The 14,830-nt window shown below is 39.6% G+C and overlaps 1 protein-coding gene across 2 annotated transcripts in view; it reads right to left on the bottom strand.

Moving 5' to 3' along the window:
* The window catches only part of LOC125396010 (sulfotransferase 2A2-like), an 87,345-nt gene that overhangs the window by 14,741 nt on the left and 57,774 nt on the right, over positions 1–14,830 (bottom strand). The window contains exon 5 of one of the 2 annotated variants that reach the window (XM_087908934.1): positions 7,397–7,574. The exons of the other annotated variant lie outside the window; for it this stretch is intronic. Within the exon in view, the coding sequence (XP_087765060.1) occupies positions 7,397–7,574 (178 nt within the window). The remainder of the gene's footprint in view (positions 1–7,396; positions 7,575–14,830) is intronic. 2 annotated transcript variants of the gene reach the window in all.

The following is a 14,830-nucleotide window of genomic DNA, read 5'->3' as shown; positions in this document are numbered from 1 at the left end:
AACAAACACATGGAAATTAAATAATGCTCACGTGAATCATCAATGGGTCAAGGAAGAAATAAAGGGAGAAATTAAAGACTTCCTAAAATTCAATAAAAATGATGATACATTTGTGGGACACAATGAAAGCAGCGTTAAGAGGAAAGTTCATAGCACTAAATGCCTACATAAAAAGCTGGAAAAATCCCACACTAGTGAGTTAACAGAGCATTTGAAAACTCTAGAACAAAAAGAAGCAAACTCACTTAGGAGGACTAGAAAGCAGGAAATAGTAAAATTGAGAGTTGAAATCAACAAATTAGAGACAAAGAAAATAATACAAAGAATCAATGAGACAAAGATTTCGTTCTTTGAGAAAATCAACAAAATAGGCAAACCTTTATTCAAACTAACCAAAACGCAGAGAGAGAATTTCCAAATTAACAAAATCAGAAATGAAAAGGGGGACATAATAACAGACACAGAGAAAATCCAGAGAATCATCAGGTCATATTTTGAAAACCTGTACTCCACAAAATTGAAAAACTTAAAGGGAATGGACAACTTTCTGAATAAATATCACTTACCAAAATTAAATCAAGACCAGATAAGCAAATTAAACAGACCTATAACTGCTGAAGAAATAGAAACAGTCATCAAAAGTCTCCCAATCAAAGAAAGACCAGGACCAGATGGTTTCAGCTCAGAATTCTACAAGATTTTTAAAGAAGAACTAATACCAATACTCCTCAAATTATTCTACACAATAGAAACAGAAGGAACATTGCCAAACTCTTTTCATGGGGCTACAATTACCCTGATACCCAAACCACAAAAAGACATTACTAAGAAAGAGAATTCCAGACCAATCTCACTCTTGATTATTGATGCATAAATACTAAATAAAATACTGACAAATCGAATCTAAGAACACATCAGAACTATCATCCACCATGATCAAATCAGCTTCATCCCAGAGACGAAGAGATGGTTCAACACACGAAAATCTGTCAACATAATCCACAATATAAACACACTGAAAAATAAAAACCACATGATCATCTAATTAGATGCCAAAAAAAGCTTTTGACAAAATACAACATCTCTTCATTATAAAGGTCTTGGAGAGAGCAGGGATACAAGTAACATACCTGAACATAATAAAGGCAACACACAGCAAGTCAACAGCTAACATCAAACTAAATGGAGAGAAACTCCCAGCTATTCCAATGAAATCAGGAATAAGACAGGGCTGTCCACTCTCTCCATATTTATTCAATATAGTTTTTCAGGTCCTAGCTAGAGCAATAAGACACCAAAAGTAGATCAAGGGGATACAAATTGGAAAAGAAAAAGTCAAACTCTCACTGTTTGCTGATGATATGATAGTTTACATAATTGATCCCCAAAAATTCTACCAAGGAACTTCTATGAGTCATAAACACTTTCAGTCATGTAGCAGGTTACAAGATTAACCCAAAAAAATCAATAGCCCTTCTATACACAGATGATAAAAGGGCTGGGGAAGAAATCAGAGAAGCAGCACGCTTCACAATAGCCTCAAATAGCATAAAATATCTTGGAGTAACTATAACCAAACAAGTGGAAGACTTGTATGACAAGAACTTTAAATCTTTGAAGAAAGAAATTGAAGAAGACACCAGAAAGTGGAAAGATCTCCCATATTCTTGGGTAGGAAGAATTAACATAGTAAAAATGGCAATCTTACCAAAAGCAAGCTACAGATTCAATGCAGTGCCCATCAAAATCCTATCAAAATTCTTCATGGACCTCAAAAGAGCAGTACTTAACTTCATATGGAAAAGCAAACAACAACAACAACAACAAACAAACAAACAACCCCCCAAAACCCAGGATAGCCAAAACAATCCTGTACAATAAAAGAACTTCTGAAAGTATCACATTTCCTGACTTCAAACTCTACTACAGAGCTCCAGTACTGACAACAGCCTGGTATTGGCATAAAAACAGACAGGAGGACCAATGGAACTGAGTAGAAGACCTGGATATTAACTCACACACCTTCAAATACCTGATTTTTGATAAAGAAGCAAAAAATTATCAAATGGAAAAAGAAAGCATATTTAACAAATGGTGTTGGCATACCTGGATATCAACAAGTAGAGGAATGAAAATAGATCTATATCTATCATCATGCACAAAACTCAAGTACAAATGGATCCAAAACCTCAAAAGAAAGCCAGTCACACTGAACCTTATAGAAGAGCAAGTGGGAAGTACACTTGAATGCATTGGCACAGGAGACCACTTTTTAAATATAACCCCAGCAGCACAGTCACTGAGAGGAAAAATTAATAAATAGGACCTCCTGAAACTGATAAATTTCTGTAAAGCAAAGAATGTGGTCAAAGAGACAAAATGACACAGCCTACAGAATGGGAAAAGATCTTCAATAACCCTACATCAGACAGAGTTTTTATCTCCAAAATATACTAAGAACTCAAGAAGCTAGTCATCAAAAGAACTCATAATCCAATAAAAAATGGAGTACAGACCTAAACAGAGAATCCTCAACAGAGGAATCTAAAATGGCAGAAAGACACTTAAGGAAATGTTCAACATCCTTAGTCATTAGAGAAATGCAAATCAAAACAACTCTGAGATTCCATCTTATACCTGTTAAAAATGGCCAAGGTAAAAAACACTGATGACAACTGATGCTTGAGAGGGTGTGGGAAAAGGGGACACTTCTGTACTGCAAGCTGGTAGAGACCCTCTGGATATCAGTGTGGCGATTTCTTGGAAAATTAGGAAACAACCTTCAAGACCCAGTAATACCACTTTTGGGTATTTATCCAAAGGATGCTCAATCATTCCACAAGGACATGTGCCCAACTATGTTAACAGTAGCTTTGTTTCTCATAACCAGAACCTGGAAACAACCTAAATGCCCCTTGACTGAAGGAAAATGACTGGAGGAAAATAAGGAAAATGTGATGCATGTGCACAATGGAGTACTACACAGCAGAAAAAAATAACTTCTTGAATTTTGCAGGAAAATGGATGGACCAAGAAAGCATTGCTTTGAGTGAGGAAACCAAGACACAGAAAGACAATTATCACATGAACTTACTTATAGGCAGCTTTAAAACATAAAGCAAAGAAACCCAGCCCACAAACTACAATCCCAGAGAATTTATATGACAATGAAGACACTAAGAGCGACTTACATAGATCTAGTCTACATAGGAAGTAGAAAAAGACAAGATCTCCTGAGTAAATTGGAAGCATGGGAACCTTGGGGAAGGGCTGAAGGGGGGAGGGGAGAGGCAGGGGGATGAGCAGAGAAAAACGTAGAGCTCAATAAAAATCAATTAAAAATCAAGAAGCTAGATGTTACAACTCCAATTAACCCACTTAAAAAATGGGGTACTGAAGGAGTGTTTCCCTCATTCCACATCCTCTCCAGCATAGGCTATCATTGGTGTTTTTGAGTTTGGCTATTCTGACAGGTATAAGATGATATCTCAAAGTTGTTTTGATTTGCATTTCCCTGATCGCTAAGGAGGTAGAGCATGACCTTAAGTGCCTTTTGGCCATTCAAAGTTCATCTGTTGTGAATTCTCTGTTCAGTTCAGTACCCCAATATTTAATTGGGTTAATTGGAGTTTTAATGTCAATTTTCTTGAGTTCTTTATATATTTTGGAGATCAGACTTTGTCTGATGCGGGTTGGTGAAGATCTTCTCCCAATCAGTAGGTTGCCTTTTTTTCTTAATGATGGTGTCCTTTGCTTTACAGAAGCTTCTCAGTTTCAGGAGGTCCCATTTATTCATTGTTGTTCCTATTGTCTGTGCTACTAGGGTTCTACCTAGGAAGTGGTCTCTTGTGCCAATGTGTTGTAGACTACTTCCCACTTTCTCTTCTATCAGGTTCATTATGGTCAGATTAATATTGAGGTCTTTAATTCATTTGGACTTGAGTTTTGTGCATGGTGATAGATTTGGATCTATTTTCATTCTTCTACAGGTTGACATCTAGTTATGCCAACACCATTTGTTAAAGATGTTTTCTTCCTTTCATTGTATAATTTTAGTTCCTTTGTCGAAAATCAGGTTTTCATAAGTCTGTGTATTAATATCTGGGTCTTCAATTTGATTTCATTGGTCAACATCTCTGTTTTTGTGTCAATATCAAGCAGTTTTCATTACTGTAGTTCTGTAATAGAGCTTGAAGTAAGGGATGGTAATGCCTCAGGAAGTTCTTTTATTGTATAGGATTGTTTTGGCTATCCTGGGTTTTTTGTTTTCCATATAAAGTTGATTATTGTTTTCTAAAGGTTTGTGGAGAGGATGTGGAGTGAAGGGAACACTCATCCATTGTTGGTGGGAGTGCAAACTTGTGCAGCCACTGTGGAAATCAGTGTGGCAGTTTCTCAGGAAACTGGGAGTCAATTTCCCTCAGGACCCAGCAATTCCACTCTTGGGAATATACCCAAGAGATGCCCTATCATACTACAAAAGCATTTCTTCAACTATGTTCATAGCAGCACTATTTGTAATAGCCTGAACCTGGAAACAACCTAGGTGTCCCTCAATAGAAGAATGGTTAAAAAAGGTGTGGAACATATACACATTAGAGTTTTACTCAGCGGTAAAAAACAATGACATCTTGAATTTTGCATGCAAATGGATGGAAATAGAAAACGCTTTACTGAGTGAGGTAACCCAGACCCAAAAAGAGGAATATGGTATGTACTCACTCATAAGTGGATTCTAGCCATAGTTAAAGGTCTTTGAGCCTATAATTCGTAATCCTAGAGAAGCTAAATAAGAAGGTGAACATGAAGAAAATCTTATAGTTATCCTCTTGGATATTGGAAGTATACAAGATTGCCAGGCAAACTTGGGTGCAGGGGTGGGGTGGGGCGGGGGGGATGGAAGTAAGGGGAGATGGTTAGAGAGAAGGGAGAGGGGGAGGATTGGGGATTGCTTGGGGGAATGGGTGGGGGGAGGAAGGATGGATATGGGACTAGGGAAGTATATATCTCAACTAAGGGAGCAATTTTAGGGTTTGCAAGAGTCTTGATTCTGGAGGGGTTCCCAGGCCAAAGGAGAGGTCCCCAGATTGTTCCCTGGACAGCAGAGAAGAGCGTACCTGAACTGGCCCTGGTCCATAACCATACTGATAAATATTTTGTATATCACCATAGATCCTTCATCGGGCGATGGATGGAGATAGAGATAGAGACACACATTGGAACACTGAACTTAACTCCCTAGGTCCAAATGAGAAGCAGAAGGAGGGAGAACGTGAGCAAGAAAGGCAGGACTAGAGTGAACCTTCATCTGACAATAGATGGAGATAGAGACAGGAGACCCACATTGGAGCACTGGACTGAGCCCCCAAGGTCCAAATGAGGAGCAGAAGGAGAGATTTCATGAAAAAGGAAATCAGAACCGTGTGGGATGCATTCACCCTCGGAGACAAGGGGACTGATCGAATGAGAGCTCACGAAGACCAGCTGGACTGGGACTGAACGAGCATGTGATCAAACCGGAGTCTCTAAATGTGACTGACATGGGGGCTGACTGAGAATCCATTGTCAATGGCACTGGGTCTTGTTTTGTCTGCATGTACTAGCTTTCTGGGATCCTAGTCTGTTTGGATGCTCACCTTCCTAGACCTGGAGGTAGAGGGGAGGAACTTGAACTTCCCATAGGGCAGGAAACCCTGACTGTTCTTAGGACTGGAGAGGAAGGAGGGGTAGGAGTGGGGGGGGGAGGAGGAGAGGGAGTGGGGAGAATGGGAGGGTAGGGGGAGGAGGGGAGGAAGTGGAAATTTTTATGAACAAATAAATTAATTAATAAAAAAAACATAAAAAATGGAGTACTGATCTGAACAGAGAATTCTCAACAGAAGAAGTTCAAATGGCCAAAAGACACTTAACGTCATGCTCTACCTCCTTAGTGATCAGGGAGATACAAATCAAAACAACTTTGAGATACCATCTTACACCTGTCAGAATAGCTAAACTCAAAAACACCAATGATAGCCTATGCTGGAGAGGTTGTGGAGTGAGGGGAACACTCATCCATTGTTGGTGGGAATGCAAACTTTTGCAGCCACTTTGGAAATCAGTGTGGCAGTTTCTCAGGTAACTGGGAATCAACCTACCTCAGGATCCAGCAATTCCCTTCTTGGGAATATACCCAAGAGATGCCCAATCATACTACAAAAGCATTTGTTCAACTATGTTCATAGCAGCACTATTTGTAATAACCAGAAGCTGAAAACAACCTAGGTGCCCTTCAATAGAAGAATGGTTAAAGAAGGTGTGGAACATATATATACACTTTAGAGTTCTACTCAGCGTTAAAAAGCAATGACATCTTGAATTTTGCATGCAGATGTATGGAAATAGAAAACACTTTACTGAGTGAGATAACCCAGACCCAAAAAGAGGAATGTGGTATGTACTCACTCATAAGTGAATTCTAGCCATAAACAAAGGACATTGAGCCTTTAGTTCGTGATCCTAGAGAAGCTAAGTAAGAAGGTGAACCTAAAGAAAGACATATAGTTATCCTCCTAGATATTGAAAGTAGACAAGGTCACCAGGCAATAGTTGGTAGCAGGGAGGCTGAGGTGGGTTGGGAGGAAGGGGAGACGGGGAGAGAGAAATGAGAAGGGGAAAGTTGGGGAGAGCTTGGGGGAATGGGATGATTGAGATAGAGGAAGGATATGGGAACAGGGAAGAAGATATCTTAACTAAGGAAACAATTTTAGGGTTGGCTAGAGTCTATGGAGGTTCCCAGGTGTCCAAGGGGATTTCCCCAACTAGGTCAGTGGGCAGCAGAGGAGAGGGTGCCTGAACTGGCCTTGTTCCATAGCCACACTGATGAATATCTTGCATATCACCATAGAACCTTCATCTGGCAATGGATGGAGATGGAGACAGAGACCCACATTAGAGCACTGGACTGAGCTTCCAAAGCCCAGATGAAGAGCAGAAGAAGAGAGAATATAAGAAAGTATGGCAGGATCGCGAGGGGTGCATCTACCCACGGAGACTGTGGAACTGAACTAGTGGGAGCTCACCAAGGCCAGCTGGACTGGGTCTGAACGAACATGTGATCAAATCGGACTCTGAGTGTGGCTGACAATGAGGGCAGACTGAGAAGCCAATGATAATGGCACTGGATTTTGATTCTACTGCATATACTGGCTTTTTGAGAACCTAGTCTGTTTGGATGCACACCTTCCTAGGATGGAGTGGGGGGTGCTTGGACTTTTCACAAGACAGGGCACCCTGACATCTCTTAGGACTGGAGAGTGAGGGGGAGGGGAATGGGAGGAGTGAGAGGGAAATGGGAGGATGGGAGGAGGTGGAAAATTTAAATAAATAAATAAATAAATAAAAAATATTTCTTTACCTTTTCTCATGAGCACCAAGGTGTTTGTAATCAAATCTTTAGTTATGAGACTATAATCGCACATGTTATTTTCTTTCATGGATTGGAAGGAACTATTCTTGAGGACCAGATCCAGCTCATCTGGCTCTAATTTCTTTCCTAGGAATTCACAGATCTTCTCTGTGGTTCCCCTTGTGTCCTAAAAGAAAAAGAAACAAAAATGAATGTAATAAAATGAGATTTCTGAGAGAAAAGATGCAGATAAAGGAACTGTGGATGGATGATGAGAAAACGGGCACAAAGGAAGAAGTGGCACCACCAAATAAGAAAGTATGAATAGGGTTTAAGAAGGGAACAGTCCTCTTAGAGAGGGCAGGAGTAACACACAGAATTTATAAATTGAGTTGAGGGGGCTTGTCATGTGGCTGATATATGGTTTCTAAAAGATACTACTTGGGTTTTTTTTGTGGAATAGTATTTTTGTACACTGTGAAGGTGTGCATTTTCCAAGGTACCTTCTGCTTGACTTAATAAAGAGCTAAATGGTCAATATCTAGGCAGAGGTATAAGTGGGATTTCCAGGTAAAAAGAGAACTCAGAGCAGAGAGAAGTCATTCAGACACAGAATGAGTCAGACATACAGAATGTGGTAGAGGTAAAATCCACATGGTAAAACATAGATTAATAAAAAATATGTGCAAATTTAAGTTATAAGAGCTAGTTGAGACAAGCCTAACCTAAAGGCCTAGCTTTCATAATTAGTAATAAGTCTCCATACAGTTTTGTTTTGGAGCCAACTGGTAGGCCAGAAAAATTCTCATTACATATGGCATTCAATGTGGGGCTCAAATATCTAAGCATTGAGCATTAGAATACTATAGACAAAAGTTTCTGTCCTGTCCAGTCTTGCAGCTGTTCAGTTCCCACTAAACACACAGAAGCTTATAATGGTTATAGACTGGTTGGCCTGTTAGCTCAGGCTTAATATTAAACTAGCTCTTAAACTTAAATTAACCCATAATTTTTCTCTATGTTAGCTACCTGGATTGATATCTTTTTGTGTTTGTTTGTTTGCTTTGTTTTTTTATTTTCAGTATGATATGTTTATTCTCAAGAATGGAGTATTAAAGTTTGCTTTTTTAATTTTGATTTTTATTGAGCTCTACATTTTTCTCTGCTCCCCTCCCTGCCTCTCCCCCTCCCTTCAACCTTCTCCCAAAACCCTCATGCTCCCAATTTACTCAGGAAATCTTGTCTTTTTCTATTTCCCATGTAGATTAGATCTATATATGTCTCTCCTAGGGTCCTCATTGTTGTCTATGTTCTCTGAGATTGTGATTTATTGGCTGGTTTTCTTTCCTTTATCTTTAAAACTTACTTATAAGTGAGTACATGTAATAATTGTCTTTCTGTGTCTGGGTTACCTCACTCAAAATGATGTTTTCTAGCTGCATCCATTTTCCTGCAAAATTCAAGATGTCATTATTTTTTTCTGCCATGTAGTACTCCATTGTGTAAATGCATCACATTTTCTTTATCCATTCTTCAGTCGAGGGGCATTTAGCACGTTTCCAGCTTTGGCTATAATAAACAATGCTGCTATGAATATAGTCAAGCACAGAACCAGGTCAAAGCCGGTAACCTAGGTTACAACAGGCCTGAGACAGCAAACTCCAAGGGATTGGGGCAAAGCTCATGAGCACTGAGTGACCTCCAGGAACAAGGAGTGACCAAAGGGGTAACTAGAACCGTGGCACTGACTGAACTTGAGGAAAAACCATCTGAGCCTTGGATTTACTGGCACCTAGAAGATTAATCAACAGAATCACAGAGTGCCCCAACCATACTATTAGAGGAAAAGATGAGTAGAGAAGGTAAGAATCATCTGGCTGGTGATTGTAGACTGAGTCTTTCCTCTTCCCAGAATTCTCCTAGTCTGGTCACCCTGCCTATGCTCCCTGCTGGGCTACTGGTCAATCGGTGTTTTGTTGAAACAATACAATTGACAAATCCTTACAGGGTACATGAGCAATATCCTACAGCAGTAAGAGAATTTCTCGACAGGAGTGTTACGTTGTTTCCTAGTTATGCAATCTCACAGATGGGCTGGTGTTCATTGGCCTGTAGAGGCCTAACTACCAGGTGCTGTTTGTGGGCTGGAACCAGTCACCATCATAATCTGCCAGTGCCAGTTGTCAGCGTCATGTGCTAATCTGAGCCACAAGACTGTTGACATGGTTGTTTAAGATTTCTCTCATGTGGTCAGAGAATGCTGCAGGTGCTCAGTTAAGATAGATCCAGATAAAACTTATGTCTAAACAGGTTACAGTGTGTTTAAAAAATGTGCATAGGATTAAGAAAGAGAAGAAAATGGGAGCAATCATACAAAAATAGTTTATAAATAATAAAATCTTTAAAGAGAGAATAAAATAATATAAGAAGGATAAGCCACATAATGATAAAAAATGCACAGAGAGTCTGGATTCTGTATGGTGTTGTGTTAACTTTGAATTTTTTGAATGCTGATGAGTGAAAAACTGCTTTTTTATGTTCAATTTTTTATTTTTTTATTTTTTATAATTTTTATTTATTTGTTTATAAAAATTTCCACTTCCTCCCCTCCTCCCCCTACCCTCCCATTCTCCCCACTCCCTCTCCTCCTCCGCCACACTGCCTCTCCTCCTCCCTCTGCAGTCCTAAGAGCAGTCAGGATTTCCAGCCCGGTGGGAAGTTCAAGTTCCTCCCCTCTACCTCCAGGTCTAGGAAGGTGAGCATCCAACCAGACTAGGATCCCAAAAAGCCAGTACATGCAGTCAAAACAAGACCCAGTGCCATTGTCAATGGCTTCTCAGTCAGCCCCCATTTCAGCCACCTTCAGAGACTCTGGTTTGATCACATGCTCATTCAGTCCCAGTCAAGCTGATCTTGGTGAACTCTCATTTGATCAGTCCCTTTGTATCAGAGGGTGAACACACCTCTAGCGGTCCTGATTTCCTTTTTCAAGGTCTCCCTCCTTCTGCTCCTCATTTGGACCTTGGGGGCTCAGTCCAGTGCTCTAATGTGGATCTCTGTCTCTATCTCCATCGAACGTCAGGTGAGGGTTCCCTCTGGTCCTGCCTTTCTTGCTCACGTTCTCCCTCCATCTGCTTCTCATATGGACCTAGGGAGTTAAGTCCAGTGTTCTAATATGTGTCTCTGTCTCTATCTCCATCCATCGCCAGATGAAGGTTCTATGGTGATATGCAAAATATTCATCAGTATGGTTATGGGCCAAGGCCAGTTCAGGCACCCTCTTCTCTGCTGCCCAGGGAACAATCTGGGGACCTCTCCTTGGGCCTGGGAACCCCTCTAAAATCAAGACTCTTGCAAACCCTAAAATGGCTCCCTTAGTTGAGATATATACTTGCCTGCTCCCATATCCATCCTTCCTCCCTCCCCCAATCCCGTTCCCCCAAGCAATCCCCAGTCCTCCCACTCTCCATCTCTCTAACCATTTCCCCTTACTTCCCCCTCCCCCCACCGTGCACCCAAGTTTGCCTGGCAATCTTGTCTACTTCCAGTATCCAGGAGGATAACCATATGATTTTCTTCACCTTCTTATTTAGCTTTTCTAGGATCACGAATTATAGGATCAAAGACCTTTAACTATGGCTAGAATCCACTTATGGGTGAGTACATACCATATTCCTCTTTTTGAGTTTGAGTTACCTCACTCAGTAAAGCGTTTTCTATTTCCAGTTTCCTGAGAAACCGCCACACTGATTTCCACAGTGGCTGCACAAGTTTACATTCCCACCAACAATGGATGAGTGTTCCCCTCACTCCACATCCTCTCCAGCATAGGCTATCATTGGTGATTTTGAGTTTGGCTATTCTGACAGGTGTAAGATGGTATCTCAAAGTTGTTTTGATTTGCATTTCCCTGATCGCTAAGGAGATAGAGTATGACCTTAAGTGCCTTTTGGCCATTCAAGTTCATCTGTTGTGAATTCTCTGTTCAGTTCAGTACCCCATTTTTTAATTGGGTTAATTAGAGTTTTAGTGTCTAGTTTCTTGAGTTCTTTGTATATTTTGGAAATCAGACCTTTGTCTGATGAGGGGTTTGTGAAGATCTTCTCCCAGTCAGAAGGTAGCCTTTTTGTCTTACTGACAGTGTCCTTTGCTTTACAGAAGATTCTCAGTTTCAGGATGTCCCATTTATTCATTTATTCTCTTATTGTCTGTGCTACTGGGGTTCTACTTAGGAAGTGGTCTCCTGTGCCGATATCTTGTAGACTACTTCCCACTTTCTCTTCTATCAGGTTCAAAGTGGTCGGATTAATGTTGATGTCTTTAATCCATTTGGACTTGAGTTTTGTGCATGGTGATAGATACGAATCTACTTTCATTCTTTTACAGGTTGACATCCAGTTATGCCAGCACTGTTTATTAAAGATGCTATCCTTCTTCCATTGTATACCTTTAGCTCCCTTGTCAAAAATCAGGTGTTCATAGGTTTGTGGGTTAATATCCGGGTCTTCTATTTGATTCCATAAGTCAACTTCTCTGTTCTTATACCAATACCAAGCTATTTTCAATACTGTTGCTCTGTAATAGAGTTTGAAGTCAGGGATGGTAATGCCTCCAGAAGTTTCTTTGTTGTATAAGATTGTTTTGGCTATCTTGGGTTTTTGTTTTTCCATATAAACTTGATTATTGTTCTCTCAAGGTCTGTGAAGAAGTTTGATGGGATTTGATGGGGATTTCATTGAATCTATAGATTGCTTTTGGTAGAATTGCCATTTTTACTATGTTGATTCTCCCAATCCAAGAGCAGGGGAGGTCTTTCCACTTTCTGGTAACCTCCTCAATTTTTTTTCTTCAAAGACTTAAAGTTCTTGTCAAATAGGTCTTTCACTTCCTTGGTTAGAGTTACCCCAAGATATTTTATGCTATTTGTGGCTATTGTGAAAGGTGATGTTTCTCTGATTTCCCCCTCTGCTTTTTTATCCTTTGTGTATAGGAGGGCAACCGATTTTTTCGAGCTGATCTTGTATCCTGCCACATTACTAAAGGTGTTCATCAGATGTAGGAGTTCTTTGGTAGAGTTTTTGGGGTCGCTTATGTATACTATCATATCGTCTGCAAATAATGAAAGTTTAACTTCATCCTTTCCAATTCAAATCCCCTTGATCCCCTTATGTTGTCTTATTGTTTTTGCTAGAACTTCAAGCACTATATTGAAGAAGTATGGGGAGAGTAGACAGCCTTGTCGTGTTCCTGATTTTAGTGGAATGGCTTTGAGTTTCTCTCCATTCAATTTGATATTAGCTGTCGGGCTTGCTGTATAGCTTTTATTATATTTAGGTATGATCCTCGTATCCCCAATCTCTCCAATACCTTTATCATAAAGGGGTGTTGAATTTTGTCAAATGCTTTTTCAGCATCCAATGAAATGATCATATGGTTTTTTTCTTTCAGTTTATTTATATGATGGATTACATTGATAGATTTGCATATGTTGAACCAGCCCTGCATTTCTGGGATGAAGCCCACTTGATCATAATGGATAATTTTTCTAATGTGTTCTTGGATTCGGTTTGCAAGTATTTTATTGAGAATTTTTGCATAAATGTTCATGAGTGACATTGGCCTGTAATTCTCTTTCTTGGTTGGGTCTTTGTGTGGTTTTGGTATCAGGGTAACTGTAGCTTCATAAAAAGAATTTGGCAATGATTCTTCTGTTTCTATATTGTGAAACACATTAAGGAGTGTAGGTATCAGATCTTCCTGGAAGTTCTGGTAGAATTCTGCATTGAAACCATCTGGTCCTGGGCTTTTTTTGGTAGGGAGATTTTTGATAACAGTTTCTAATTCTTCACGACTGACAGGTCTTTTTAGATTGTTCACCTGATCTTGGTTCAATTTTGGTATATGGTACTTATCTAAAAAATGTCCATTTCTTTTACATTTTCCAATTTTGTGGCATACAGGCTTTTGTAGTAAGTTCTAATGATTCTCTGAATTTCCTCTGTGTCTGTGGTTATGTCCCCCTTTTCATTTCTGATCTTATTAGTTTGCATGTTCTATCTGCCGTTTGATTAGGTTTGCTAGGGGTTTGTCAATCTTGTTGATTTTCTCCAGGAACCAGCTTTTTGTTTCGTTGATTCTTCGGATTGTTTTCTGTGTTTCTATTTTGTTGATTTCAGCCCTCAGTTTGATTATTTCCAGTCTTCTACTCCTCCTGGGTGAATCAGCTTCTTTTTTTCTAGAGCTTTCAAGTGTGCTGTTAAGTCTCCAATGTGTGCTTTCTCCATTTTCTTTAATTGGGCACTTAGTGCTATGAACTTTCCTCTTAGCACTGCTTTCATAGTGTCCCATAGGTTTGAGTATGTTATGTTTTTATTTTCATTAAATTCAAGGAAGACTTTAATTTCTTTCTTTATTTCTTCCTTGACCCAGGGATGATTTAGTAGTTGACTGTTCAACTTCCATGAGTTTATTGGCTTCCTGGGGGTTGCATTGTTGTTGAATTCTAACTTTAATGCATGGTGGTCTGACAAGACACAGGTGGTTACTAATATTTTTTTCAATCTGTGGAAGTTTGCTTTGTTACCGAGTATGTGGTCAATTTTCGAGAAGGTTTCATGAGCTGCAGAGAAGAAGGTATATTCTTTCCTATTTGGGTAGAATGTTCTATAGATGTCTGTTAAGTCCATTTGATTCAATACCTCCAATAATTCTCTTATTTCTCTGTTAGGTTTCTGTCTGATTGACCTGTCCTTTGGTGAGAGAGGTGTGTTGAAGTCTCCTACTATTAGTGTGTGTGGTTTGATGACTACCTTGAGTTCCAGAAGTGTTTCTTTTACATAAGTGGGTGCCTTTATATTAGGGACATAGATATTCAGGATTGATACTTCTTCCTGATGGATTGTTCCTGTTATGAGCAAAAAATGTCCATCTCCATCTCTTCTGATTGATTTTAGTTTGAAGTCTATTTTGTTAGAAATTAGAATGGCCATACCTGCTTGTTTCTTAGGTCCATTTGATTGAAAAACCATTTCCCAACCCGTTACTCTGGGTAGGTGTCTGTCTTTGTGGTTGAGGTGTGTTTCTTGTAACCAGCAGAATGCTGGATCCTGTTTTCGTATCCAATCTCTAAGTCTGTGCATTTTTATAGGTGAATTGAGTCCATTGATATTAAGTGATATTAATGACCACTGGTTGTTGACTCCGGTTATTTATTTATTTATTTATTGGTAATAGAGTGTATGTTTTTCCCTTCTGTGAGTTGTGCTTGAGAAGGGTCGCTAGCTGTCTGAGTTATTATAGGCAGTGTTGAGAATGCTGGATTCCTTGGGTCGTGATTTTCCTTTTAGTACTCTCTGTAAGGTTGGGTTTGTAGCTACATATTGTTTAAATTTGTTTTTATCCTGGAATATTTTGTTTTTTCCGTTGATAGTGAACGATAGCTTG

This window comes from Myodes glareolus, chromosome 1, assembly GCF_982192425.1.
Source record: "Myodes glareolus chromosome 1, mMyoGla1.1, whole genome shotgun sequence".
Classification (NCBI taxonomy): Eukaryota; Metazoa; Chordata; class Mammalia; order Rodentia; family Cricetidae; genus Myodes; species Myodes glareolus.
Note: the sequence above shows the minus strand (reverse complement) of the source record. Positions and strands in the feature narration are given on the sequence as shown.